The 14,412-nt window shown below is 40.4% G+C and overlaps 1 protein-coding gene across 1 annotated transcript in view; it reads right to left on the bottom strand.

Moving 5' to 3' along the window:
• Positions 1 to 3,666: 3,666 nt before the first annotated feature.
• tox3 (TOX high mobility group box family member 3) overlaps positions 3,667 to 14,412 on the bottom strand; it is a 37,613-nt gene continuing 26,867 nt past the window's right edge. The window contains exons 3-7 of the mRNA XM_026173773.1: positions 13,330 to 13,581; positions 6,836 to 7,099; positions 6,491 to 6,721; positions 6,295 to 6,375; positions 3,667 to 6,064 (exon numbers count right to left, since the gene is read on the bottom strand). Coding sequence (XP_026029558.1) covers positions 5,210 to 6,064; positions 6,295 to 6,375; positions 6,491 to 6,721; positions 6,836 to 7,099; positions 13,330 to 13,581 — 1,683 coding nt within the window. The 3' untranslated portion in view covers positions 3,667 to 5,209. The remainder of the gene's footprint in view (positions 6,065 to 6,294; positions 6,376 to 6,490; positions 6,722 to 6,835; positions 7,100 to 13,329; positions 13,582 to 14,412) is intronic.

Genomic DNA, 14,412 nt, shown 5'->3' with positions numbered 1-14,412 from the left:
GGGCAAAACAGGAGCAGATGGTGTTTTGCTATGCATGAATGGAGCGTTAGAGGAGTTGGACTGAATAGGCCAAGTTTTGAATGGTGTCTACACAGCACCTGCCTCTTGTAGCAGCAGGGACATCCTAGTGGCATGATCTGTCTTGGCTTTGCTGCCATCGTAAGGGATGAAAGAAAGAAACAGAGGGGGAACCTTGTTGGGTACCGTCCATATTTATTGATTTTCCTGCAAGTCGTGGCATAATGTGGTGTACAGTCAGTTTGAGTTAATTGGATGTGACACAGCATGCACGTGTAATCTATCACTCTAGTCTCCTGGTACACTTTATCAGTTTTGTTGCCATAGAAACATGTTGGCTCTGTAATAGCCTATATTAACAGGCTAAGTAAGTTGCAATAAAAGGCAATTTCAGAGTTGGGATCCTCTGCTGAACACAAAGCCTATAAAATACTGATGAAATAAATCGGAAAGTGGCAGCAGGGGGAGAGCGAGCTGGATTTTTATATTCTTAAACTAAACAAAGTCCAAATAAAAAGAAACTGCTATCATTTCCATGCAATGCAGGGACATCTGTCAACCTCTGGGGCATGATGATCTGTCACAATAAAAAAAAAGAAGCTTTTTCAAATCACTGACAGCTTGCTGAGCTTTTTTTTTTAGAGCAACTGTATAATTCAACTGAGGATAAATGCTCCAGATGCATTTGGTCTGCAAAACACTGACAATGCACAATAACAAACTGAGCTAACCATAATAATCTGAAACAAACCAGTCCCTAACTCATATTTTCACTGATGTTACTGTTATAAACAGTTTTTCTTTGGACTTTCGATGTTTATTCCATGACCTTTATTACGTTGACTGTAAGGTAGTAGTGGCTTTCTTATCTGCTTTCCATTTCTGCTTAAGCTACACTCAAATACATGGTGTTTAAACATTGTTTAAACATTAGATAACAGCAGATTGTGATCTGTTTCAATATTCTATTTATTATGATCACATACAGTTAATCATTTACTGTTGTGGGGAAAGAGGATTATTCATTACTAGCACCAAGTCACCAGAGTACAGACCAGTGATGTGCGTTTTTCTTTTGGTGCATGCTAACATGGAGGTATCAGATCTGTGACAGCGTAGCAGTGCACAAGCTGACAGAGGTCACAAGACTGGCAGATCAGACTTACCTTAACAGAATTCAACAAAAGCAGGGGATAAGCCTAATGGCTGAATCACTCGGTCTCCAAGGCAACATCATTGTGCTGAATTCCGTGGATGGAAAATGTGTGTACACATGCATGTTTCTTGTGCAAACGTGTTTGCGAAAGATCAGAAAGATGGAAAGGGAGCAAAAGAGTATAAATCTAAATATTTATGCATGGATCAAGTTTTCTGCAGCCTGATAAATTTATAATTGTTATATTTGTTATATTATATTTCCCCTAAAATTCATAAAAATAATATTTTAAAATTAAATCAAAGTGCTAAATTAACTGACTAAATCAGAAAGGTTGCAAAGGGTATCATAATATTTACACTAAGCCTATTGAATATTCTATTAACTTTGCTAAGAGTCTTTGTCTGTGGTGCTCCTTCAGTCTGGCAGGTCAAAAGTTCTCTAAACAAGCGTTACCATTGGTCAGGGATGTCAGCAGTCCGGCAGACTAACAGAGCAGCCAGCAGCCCCTTCCAAACAAAGTTCACTATTCATCTCAAAGGTCAATAGTTCTCTCTGTGAAGCTCATCAACGCAAGGTCAAGAATTCTTTAAATATAGTCAGCCATTTCACTGGAGGTCTGATTCCTCCTAGTAAACAAAGCTTGACATTGGACTTGTAGAGGCAGATGTCTCTGCACTCTACTGGATCATGTCTTATTAGGGAAAAAAAGGGTTGTTTTTCCTCCTTTTTCTTTAGGAGACAATGTTTAGGTTGCCATATCATAGTGGCAGGTTCTGCATCTGCGACCAGACTGTGCGAGTGACTGCAGCGTGGGTCTTATGGTCAGATGGTCAGTGTCAGCAGGGCTTTTGTTAAGCTCATATTGTATCTGTGCAGTGAACGGGAAAATAACAAAAGAGCAAAATAAATCATTAAAATACAGAATCCCTTAGCTTCCACATCTGACTCCTTAGTCATCCTTGGCACTCTGCCCACCAACTGACCTCAGTGGGGAAGAAGGGGACAATTAGGTCACTTCATGACTGCATTACTCAAATGACATATTAATGTCATACTGCCCTTCATGCATTTCATCAGCCTTAGTTAATGATGAGGACAGGAAGAAAGAACTGCATAAGTTATTGACTGCTTCATTCTGTGATCATATCATATTGCACCGAGGAAACAAATGATCTTATGGATACAAGGCTGATGCATAAGGCAGGTGAATACATTTATTTATTCACCTATTCAGATGAAGCCAGCCTTCATGATCCGGGGATGTATAGCAGTGTATTATTCTTGTAAATTATGTGTGTGTGTATAATGGTGTTTTGAAAATATCTGTAACCTTTTTATTGCACAGTCCCATAACTCCAACCCAGGCTATGAGATATTTGTACACACAGTGACCGCAGTACTGAGGGGTTATGGAATAACAAGAAGCTCCATGCATTATTAATGGGCTCTGCTGTGAATCTGTTCAGAATAATAACAGCGATTTCCCAGAGCCTCATTACTGTGTGTTTTTAAAGCATGTGTTTGGTATCCATGGACACCCGCTCTCACATTCTCTTCTTCCCCCTGTATTGAGATTCAGGTCATGCACGGCACTTGCTGTTTTTAATTTTCATTTCATCATAAGCACTTTAAGACTGTTGCCAGTGCTTATTTGCAGTTTTCCTGCAGACCTCTTCACTCAGGCTTCTGACAGGACAGATGCTGCAATTAATCACGGCAGAGAAATGGGCATCACTTCCACACCGAGCTGAAGAACCAATCACCGCAGCAGCAGAGGCAGCAGAGGCAGGCCTCCGCTCCAAATTACAAATGCCTTCCTAAAACTAACTAATTGAAAACAAACCAAAATGTGAAAATTCTATCAAGCCGCTATCACAGAAGCGCAGGAGCGAATTCACTTTCCTAATTTGTAACTAACATTAACCCGTGTTTAAAATGTCTCAGCTGCCATTGGAAGAAATAAAGGCCCCTTCTCTGGGCCAGTGGATTCACAGCCTATTGTGAAGATATGATAATTATTGTTTGCCTGCCTTCCCTCCCCCGCTCACCATATTATTCAAGGGAGCACAGCAAACCCCTGGGGATGTCTTGGAAATGAAGTGATTTTAAAAGGGAGTAAGAAAGAGGCAGAATCCAGTGCACTGGTGTGTGAGAAGGGGACTGTTATTGAGACAAGTACCAGTTACATGCTGACCTCGTCCAGTATCAACACTGTTTTTACACACAGTAACAATGGACTTCCATTCAAATCACTGAGAAACAGCACACAGTATAATAAAGCCAACATGAATGCTCATATAACCTTGTAAAGTATTGTTCTCATAGATTTACTTCATAGAAAACATACAAATTTATCTTTTTATATCTGGTGAGCGCTATGAATATCTATAACTGCGGTTCTCTTCAATAACTAACAAGGAAATAAAGGAGTTACGAATAGAAATTATGATTAATATAAATTTTGAAAGAAAACAGTTCCTTCAAATAAATATTTGTGATTGAGAGTTTAATTTTCAACAGAGACACAAAGAAATATATAATACTTCATACAAAATTATGGCTACTATCATATTAGTGGTGGAATGTCTCTGGATTCGTCTTCATGGCTGAGCAAAAACTCCAACATTAATTTACTTTTTCTATCTTGAGCAGAAAACAACCTTTTCAGAACTCCATACGGATATGCATCGACTCTATGGACAGTTTTCAAATGCAGTTGGTTTTTAAGCAAAATACAAACAAAATTAATTGCTGCTATTGTAACTCATAAAAAAGTATAAAAGAGCAGAAATGCACTATGTGATATAGCAATCCACAGGTCGTTTAACAATGTTTTAATTAAAGCCTCACATATTAAAACTTTACAACAGGTGATATGAAAAATGTACAACATTTTCTTGTTTCTTTTTTTCCCCCGGGACTTCTGTACAGCTGGCAAAAATACCTCCGATGCCTTTTCAGTTGGCTTTGGCAGTGCAACAAACTGGCTCTGCTAGTTTTCTTTTTTCCATTTTTTTTTTTTAAACAATGACAGTATCAAGGAGCAGAGTAAAAATACATCAATCCCCAAACCATCTGCCTTGATCCAGAAATTTGTATTTACCATAAAATATCCCCTTTCTTACACAAAATAAAAACATAATTTAATTGTTAAACATCTGAAGTAAAAACAAATAGATTAAAGAAGACTTTTTTTGGGAGGGTGCCAGTTACACACTTTTCGGCAAATCATCTGGAGGGTAAATTACTGGATAAAGGAGGTCTCGTCTCTTCCCACTCTACGAAACATGTACAGCAGATTACAGCTAGAGTGATGATGGGATGAAATAAATGATTTATGGCAGTTTCTCTCTCTGTCTGTTCAGTCGTTCATCCACAAATCTGGATCCCAAGACACTGTCTGCATTTGTGAAATGTTTTACATTTGTGTTCCAACACCACTGGGCCTCCAACATCCGATGATCTGTAGAGTTACGTCTGCAAGAATGATGGGTGAAAGAGAAAGGTTGGACTAAAGAAAGTTTGCTATATACCGGCCAGTGTGGGAGCAAAGACGGATGGTTACTGGTTTCCAGCAAGGATCCTGTGAGTCATTCAGTCCAGGCAAGAGCTGATAAAAATCCTTTTGATGAAACGCATTCAGAGCGTCCTCACACTGCGCTGAACTGACAACTCTGGCCTCATAAATAAAGCTTTATTGTTAAATAAAACAATGAAAGATTTGCTTCTTTCAACATACTGTGTGTCCAGTCAGTTCAAATTGAAAACTGAAAGACCTCACAAACAAATAAACAATCACTGGGTGCTCGCCCTAAAAGGCTTCTGTCATAGCTTAGCCTATTTTATAGACAAAAACCCAGTTAACATATTAATCCCCTGTACACGCATGTGCATATCTGTCTATAACAATGGACAAGTTCTTTGTATAACATTCTAAATCTTACACACACTTCTTAAGTGCAACTTAGAAAAGCAACATGTTTGATGCTTTTTATTCTATTCCTGTTCTTTTAGATAGGACTTCCATTTGGCTCAGTAAATGCTGACCTGGGATAGGACCTGGGCATGGGCCTGAATTTGGGAAGGATGCGGTTGCTGCTGTGAGGCTGGCTGCGGGCTGCCAAGTGATGCAGAGCCTCCCACTGAATGGGGTGTACCAGGAGAGTGTTGAGGTGGAGAACACTGGGCCTGGTGCTGCTGCTGCTGCTGATGATGATGATGTTGCTGCTGTTGCTGTTGTTGCTGCTGCTGCTGTTGCTGCTGCTGCTGCTGGAGTTGTTGAATCTGCTGCTGATGCAGCTGATGCTGCATCTGCATGTGCTGCAACTGCATCTGCTGCTGCTGTTGTTGCTGCTGTTGCTGCTGCATGTGGTGCTGCTGCAGCTGTTGCTGGAGATGATGTTGGAAATGCTGATGCTGCATCTGCTGCTGGATTTGCTGGTGATGCATCTGCTGCTGCTGCATCTGATGATGCTGGAGGTGCTGCTGCATCTGCTGCTGCTGTTGCTGCTGCTGGAGCTGCTGCATTGCATGCTGTTGCACCGGTTGCATGGGTGGGCTCATCTGAGAGACTGCTGTGGACTGGGCACCTGCCACCATGGACCCTCCAGCACCCATCTGGCCGAGCAGCTGCGGAGGCATCCCAGATGACATGTTCTGGTGGGAAACTGTAACAGAGGTCACGATTTGACTGCCCCCTAGTCTCATCTGCAGAGGCTTTGGGGCAATGGCCCGTGGCAGGGCTTGTTGGAGAGCCTGGGAAGCTGATGGCATGGAGGGGTGCTGGTTGAGGGGTGACGGCAGCACCAGGCCAGGGGACAGGCTTGTGGAGGCCAGGGTCTGCTGCACTGAGCGAATTGTCTGGGCTTCAGCTGATTCTGCTGCAGCCTGGATAAGTGAAAAACATAAAAACTTATTACGATTACAGATTTCACCCATTTAAAATCCCACTACCTCCCTTTAAATGACTAGCATATAGTATCTAGTAACTACTTCAGTCATTATAAGTCCTCTACAACTTCACAGTGCATAATATGACACAATGAACTCAATAATTCACATCACCTTTCGGATAAATTCACACATTTTAAAGGTGAAAAGAAGAAATGGTTTCTCACCTTGGAAACCAGGCTCGCACGGTATGCTGCTAGAGCTTTTAAATATTCTTTCTTGGCAGCTTCTGTTTTGCTTTTGTAAACCTGTGATGACACAAAAATGTGTGTGAACAGAAAATTACAGCTTTTAAAATGGCAAATAATAATAATTTAAGGTAGACTGCATACTACTTTAGAGTGGCGCTAAACTCTGTAGTACCTGCTTCTGTTCCTCTCCAAGACCATCCCACATAGATGCCACAATCTTTGACACTTCTCCAAAGGTGGCATTAGGATTCTGACCCTTGATAGCAGCCTGAGTGTCTCTAAAGAAAAGGGCATAAGCTGACACCGGCTTCTGGGGCTCATTGGGATCCTTCTTCTTCTTCTTTTTCGGGGTCTTAGATTTCTTTGTGGGATCAATGGGGGCTGGTCGTTTCTCCCCAATGACCTGAAATGATGGCAGAGTTGACATAAGGACAATAACAAAATTGCTCTTTAACAGAGTCTACTTTTTACTGCTACCTTTTAATACAGTAATCCAAATCATTAAAAGTTTGCTCACCCTGTTGGCTTCATCCTGCTCATCCTCATTGATGGAGCTGGAGGGTGAGGGTGTTGCAGACTTGCTGGCAGGAGGTGAGGGGGAAGTGTGGGTGATGTTGGGTCCTGCCATGTTTAAGGTTAGCTGTGTGTTGAGCTGGGATTGGTTGATGGTGGTCAGCTGATTTCGTGACATCATACCATTGGGGCTGTTCATGCTGATGATGGACTTCATCACCATGGCTGGGTTGGATGGATATTGACGTAGATGACCCGGGCCAATGTTCTGCAAACAAATTCACATAATGGCAAACACCACTGGTTAAAATAATTCAATAAAACTGTACTTTTTAAAAATTCATGTTTTTGTTGACTGAGGCCTTTTCTGTTTTTTTTTTCCCTGTACAGACTTCATGCTGCACCTAATTTATTTCTGCTATCCAGCTTGAATAGCTGTACTCGCTGTGACACCATGCTGCCCAAAGCTTGAGAACCTGTATTCCTTTACCACAGCAGAAATGGGGTCATTGGATTCTGTGGGTTGTTATGTAGCAGATTACATGTCATGATGTCCTGGGTCTTAAATGTCTCTGTTACAAGACATGATAAATTATCTCAACACCCAAGGCGCCATCTTTATACGTCAGTAATAGATGACTACACAGCTTGGTTGATTCATTTCAAAACTCTATTGTATGGAAATCTGTGACACAGCTTTAGACTGCCCAGTCCCTGTAGGGGAACAGTGGACTTCAAATGCCACAGTAATATTACATGTGTGTGTGTGTGTCAGTTTGTATGCACTACTTTATTTAAGGTTATACAACTCCGAAGTAGGCACCTTTCAAAGATCATGCTTCACTGTTAAAGAGTGGGAAAAAAAATACTTGTACAGATCAACTCCATAAATCAGCCAGTTGAAGGAATGAAGCTTAAGAGGTTTGGACAGGTCCCATCCATTCTGCCATCCAGGGTATAATGTAATAACATTTTCTCTTTCACCTTTTCCTAGTAAAACATTCAGTTCTTGAAAGAGTCTTAAAGAAGGTACAGGCGAAGTGTTTGCATTGATTGTGGTGAGGAGGAAATTACGAAGCCTGCCAGCTCTCCAGAGGGAAGACTGATCAGACAGCCAACAGAGCTGACATGGAACAGAGAGGGGATGTGAACACAACAGAAAAGGTGATTTGTTCTCCCTGGGTACATCCATCTGGTATTCAGCAGCACAAACTCAATCTCTCCCAACATCAACACATCATAAACCCACGCACCTGGCTTTATTGAAAGAACCTTATGAATGCCCGTCTTCGAAAACAATATTGTAACACCATTCCAGACAGAAACATATTGGATCTACAATCCATTTCTTTCTCATATGCCATGTCTACTGCTTATCATAAATACAATCTATGAAATGAAAATGGATTTATATTTACATGAAAGAGCGGGTTTCAACAAAGAGATGAGGAAAAGTTGGGGAAAAAAAATTTAAAAACATATTGTTATTGTTCTTCAAATATGGAAATCCTCACAAATAAAAGCTGCAATAAACAAGCCTGCAACCAAATGACTGTGATTTACATATCAGCAACCCACTATGTTCCAAGTGCTATTGTCATCTTCATTACTGGGAACACGATGGCTCACCGTTTGCTCTTTGCTCGCTACGAACATCAAAGATGCACACACTGAGCTCATTAGTCGTGGCCATCTGTATAATAACACTTTTGCCCAATCCTTATGGTGCAGTTTTGACTTAGAGCAGTGGCTCATTTTGCTGTTTGGGATGTGGTGAATCCTTTGAAATGGCTTCAAATTAAATATAGTGCATTAAAGAAACAAAGAAAAAAAATGTTTTAGTGATCACCTTTAGACACATCATTATATCACATTCAACACCCTGCTAAATATCTGGTTTTACAACATATTTCTACAATAACCAGAGTACCAGCAATTTAGCACCTCACTCTACAAAAAAGCAACGGCAGTTGCGTCACTGAAATGCCAGCATTAGAACATCTGATTTGAATAAAAACATAACAGCTAATAAGTTAGTTGAAGAAATCATCTTAAGTAACAGTTGTCTTGATTGCGAATATGAATCTGATACTAGGGAGGTTTATTTATGTCCCTCTGGCTCCTCATTTGCATTTTGATTGCAGCATTGTCTGGAGTCACAGCAGACATCCAACCAGATAGTTTGATAGTCATCGTAAATCTGCAAATAATTCTTTATCTTGGGTACACAGTGGCCAGATGTGCCCTCCTCAATCAGATTTGTGCGTTTCTAGGTGTGCTCCTATCTGTGTGTTTGCACATCAAACACTAACAAGCTGAAATGTACTCTCTAATCAATAAAAGGTTTTTTGAATGTAAATTCAGTTTGTGCGATACCCCATTGTGTTGCTTTAAAATTGCAAAGCTGAAATGACTAACAACAAAATAATGATTTTTAGAATATTTCTTCTTTTTTTGCAGCATAGATTGTTTTGTTTTGTACATTATCACCAACTTTAACCACTCTGAACACAGCAGCAGCATAAAGTGTTCTGAAAGCTAGCACATGAGTGTAAAAAAATGTTTATTAAATTCATTTATTTATTTTTTGACAATGCATGAAACCCTTTCCACAATAAACGCAGGTCAATAAAACCAGCAGCGGAGCTGAAAAAACAACATTATGCATTCACCAAGTGATAGAAATCTCAACACCGATGTCAATGAAAACAGACTCTAGTCTGTTCTTAAAGATATTGAAAATCAGAATTTGGGAAGAATTTATGAACAGTGGCACCAAGCTGTAACAGGCTGAAAAGAATGTTAACAAGTTCAATTTCCATTCAATCAATGCCAGAGCTCTTGGAAATGTTCCGTGGCAGGAGAGGAGTAAAATCATCTATATGTTAATTATAAGGATGAATCCCCCAGTAACTTTCGCCAGCATGAAAGGTCAGTCCTATTAAAGATAGTTTATCAGTGCTCTGCACATATTCCTTTACTCTGCTTCTAAACGGGAACATCATTTTATTTTTTTTTCCCTTCCATTTTCTGCAACCTGCTGAAGTCTGTGCTTAAGCCAAATGAGAAAAATGGAATTTTGAATGCCGGTAAAGGCTATAATAGCACGAAGATAAATTGTTTTTCTTTCCTCTGCCCTGTCTCAGTCAAACACACTTCGCTCTCTTTCCCTCTCTGTGGTGTGCAAACTCACTCCATCCATCTCGCCAACCTCTAACCCCCACTTAAAAACAAATCTCTCTCCTTCTCTCCTCCCCCTTCAAACTGCAAGGCCAGCAGGTCCCCTCCCCCCTTTGTCTGGTGCAGCCACTGACCCATACCCCTTTCCACCATTTCTCCTAGTGCATTATGGGTATTTAAAACTTGTCCAACATGACATCATTTCAGTTTGTGAGCTGCCTGAGAAAAGTAAATTACAGAATCAATCATGCAGAAGGTCAAGCTGAGACTTCATTACAAGTATTGCATGCCTGCATGAATATCTTTCATTTCTGACTGACCCAATATGTCACAATAGCTGTCTGTCGGGAGAGGAAAGAAAAAAGAAGAAGAAGAAGAAAAAAAATCTCTTAAATTGATGTACAACTCATGTCAGTGCTTCTTGGCTTGGAAAGGAGATAAGAGGACCGTGTAGAAAAACATGCTTTCTGCAACACTGCTCACATTTTCCATTTGATTCAGGATATAGTGGTTTTTGACCAGTCAGAATTGTGGGTATTATACTCACTCACAATCTACACAGTATCGTGGCATATCAAATCATGTGAACGGCAAACTACAAATGGCTTTTTCAGACTTACTTTTATCTTGCATGATGGATGCCGTTCAAACGCTACCATCGCTTATTAGCATATCTTTGCGGCTGCAAAGCTAATGACATGTGAAACAGCTAGTTGGTAATGAAAAATATATAATGCATTACCACATAGTGGTAAATGTAATAAGACAGCAGGGCTCATATCTTCTAAATATTGATTTTAACATCTAATACAACCGGTTGACTAGTGTAGGTATCAAATCCAATCAGAGAGGACACAGAGCCCATTTCACTACATGCTTACACGTGTCAAGAAAACCCTCAAATGTGGTGAAGGCACCAGGTGTTTTTTGAAATAGAACCCAGAGACCCTTGCTGTGCAGCAGGGAGAAAATCGAGAAGAAATTGTGAATAAAGCAATACTGGCAGCTCTAACTCCAGTACTATTTGGCACTATTGAGACTCAATCACAAATCAGGAGGACACATGCTGGGAGACAAAAATGAGAGTCAGAAGCTTGTTAGGAGAGCAGATTAAATAAATAATGACTTCAGATTCAGGGCTTGCCAGGCACATTGCAGCTGAGAAAATGTATTTCTCTTTGTAGAAGCCCAGCATCTGTGGCCAATTTGCAAGACATACGCTGAACATTAAGGGGAGAGGAATTAGCAGAACACTTGGCAATGCAATGACATGGAAGAAGCTTTTTGAAAATAGCCCAGGTATATTTGCTGGTTGGGTTTCTCATTAAGTTCTGATAAGAGACAGGCTTTCACACAGGCTAAGTATTCTACATGAGTAAGCTAGCACAGAGGAAGGAAACCAAGACAAGAGTTTGGGAAATATGAGCATGGTGGCTTGATGAAAAATGTAATTGCAATAGTGCACGGTTTATTTGTTTGCCCCTGAAGCCATAACAAATAACACAGAATGTAATCATGTATATAAGGTTGTCATTCCTTTATCAGTGTGCTGACAAAATGACAAAATACCCCTGTTAGGGCCTTCGTAAATCATTGTCTCTATATATGGAATACAGTGAAAACAGTGCTGTTACTTATCTCATTTAGTTGCATTCTCTTCTCAAAGCAAAGATAAAACCACAGATGAATAGAATTTCTAAAGGCATTGTCACAAGACTTTTGGGGATCAATCCCATTTACAGGAAAAATGAGGGGCCACCACAAGTCTTCCTGCGGTACAATGTGCGATGACTGATAACGAGTGAGTAGTGTGCCGACGACAATGCCACGAGGCAAAGAGTAAAAACCCACATTCTCCCCTCAGTTTTTAATAGAGTCTCTGCACAATCAGAGACATGAGCCATGCAAATGGTGTTAAAGAGGAATAATGTTTGAGAATCAAATCTAATCCTCCAGCAAGTCATGAGAACAGTCAGGAATGTAATTGTGTCAAGGTTCCGTTTCTTCCAGATGCAGAAAGCTTAACTGACCATGAAATGAAAATTCTTTAGGCAAAAAGCCTTCAGGGGCTCACTTACTGTATGCAGCAGAGATATTTTAAAAGCTGCAATTATTTCACATGCCAGAAGCATGGGAGCAGGAAAAAGAGCTGTAAAAATGTTACAGTCCTTTCCCATATGGAATGTAAATAAATATACCTAATATCACTGTGATTCAACAAATGTGTTAGGGAGAAATGGGGACAGAGGGTCTAAAACACATTACATTTATTCACACACACTTCTAATAATAATAATGGCGCCTCATCTCAATGCAATCTGATTTGTGACTCACAAAGCAAATGCACCATCAATACCATCATCTTTTTGCTGATGCCTTTGTCCTTTCAATTCTTCTCTCCTAAATGAATCTTCCATTTTTGTAATGGCTCTGTAAGACAACTAGGCAGCCAGTGACATTTCCATTTTTCCTCCTCAGTGCTTCCACGATTGTGGCATTTGAAAATGCCTGTCCAACCTCAGACAACGATCTCACAATCTGTAGCACACAACAGTATCAACATAAAGAAAGTGATTATTTCACTCTACAGTTCTATGTTTAATCAAGTGCAATAATATTAACCAATTAAAATTATATGTGTCAACATTTTACTAGTGGGATAATTCTCCCCAGTCCTAAACTCTAAAAATAGCATGTGTCGTTACTGAAGACCTCATGTGACACTTTGCTGAAGCGCAGATCAGCATTTACAGCAGGAAAAAAAAGGTTTCAGGAGGTAACATGAATTAAATATGAGCATGTGAAACTGTGGCACGTTTGGGTCCCATTTTCACCGTCCTCCTGGGGATGAATGAGCATTGTACTCTAACACCTGTGATCTATTCACATCTGTTCACCTCATATAGAGAGGGATCATTCACATTCCTGTTTTGTTTTTTTGCTGTTTTTTTTAACAGATAAAAAATGCTCACAGTAAGTAACATAATATCATGACATTTACTCAATGTGATCATATACCTCCTGTGTTGTAAACAAGGCCAGATGCTGTGCCAGATGCACCGACAATAGGAGGCATGCAAAACTCTGAAGGTGACATTACGGTATGGTTCAGTAAAAGGGCCTTCTTATAAAGGTGGATTAGTGCAGCTCTCCAAATTCTGTCTTAAAGTCTTTCAGTTTGGATACATCATCAAAAAATAAATCTGGAGAGTAGGACACTTGCTGGAGAAGCACTGGTGCAAGATTTCTTATTCTAGATAAATGAGAGCAAGATAATGGTTTTTTTTCTTCACTTAGTTGTGAGATGGCAGTGCTCACCACAGACTGGCCGTTGTTGACAGACACCCCTTCTTGGTCCATCATGTTGCGTGAGATGGTAATCGAGGGCAGATCCAGACTCTGTGGGGGAAACTGGGGGATTAAGGGACCCCTGTGTGGAGCTGGGGGCTCAGGCATTGCTGGGAATGGCGAGTCCACTTCTGACAGACCCAGACCGGACTCCGTCTCAGGTGGAGGTGTAATGGGAGGAATCTCAAACTCCTCATCTCCCAAGCTGGGTGTATGAAAAGTCTGCAAGAAAGAGGAACAAAGAAGAAAATTATGAAATCCACCAACACAAAAGAGGCAGGAAGCATTTGTTGAGGTGGGCCTTATCTAACAGGCTGGAAGGAAACCTTCAGGGATTAAATCAGATGACTTTGTTTAAGAGATGGAGTGTTTTAGTGGAGTGGTAACACACTTTTCTGTAAGTGCACTAAGATGTAACATTTCCTAAACCTATTAAAGTCCACTTTAAGGAAAAAGAAGGAAGAAGGCGAGTGTGGAGAAAGACGTCAAAAGCAAAAATATCAAGCAGCAATCATGGGAGAGAGAGGATACATGATAAAAGCCCTTAATCTTGGGGATGTTGGGTTGAAGTGCAGTGAAAATACACGTCACAGGGAGATGGGTTTAAAGAACATTTTCAAAGATTATAACGCTTGGCCAGAAGTGTTTCTTTTTGTTCCCCTTGCCTGCACCCTTAAATCTGCTCATCAAACAGCCTAATCCTTCTGCCTTTCGAATTAAAGCTTTTGGTCACACTTAATTTGCTTATGTGCCTTCTTGGAGATGGAACTGTTCACCTACTTGGGTCTTGTTTTCATCTATGCATTGCATTAAGCTACTCTCTGCAAAGCCAAAATATTCATACCCTCACAATGACCACACTGTTGGTTACTTGGAAGCACAGCAAGCCTAGCACCTAAGATAGCAGGCCCTGCATTTATGTGAACCTGCAACCTCTTTAAAGCACAGTTCACTTACTGAAAGTAACATGGTTTAAAATGCTCACACTGAGTAAAACAAAACTCATGTTAAACTCCAAGAATTCTTGGAAATGTTAGGGTATGTGGACAAAGA

This window comes from Astatotilapia calliptera, chromosome 1, assembly GCF_900246225.1.
Source record: "Astatotilapia calliptera chromosome 1, fAstCal1.2, whole genome shotgun sequence".
In the NCBI taxonomy this organism is placed as follows: Eukaryota; Metazoa; Chordata; class Actinopteri; order Cichliformes; family Cichlidae; genus Astatotilapia; species Astatotilapia calliptera.
This window is presented reverse-complemented; position numbering and strand designations above follow the sequence as displayed.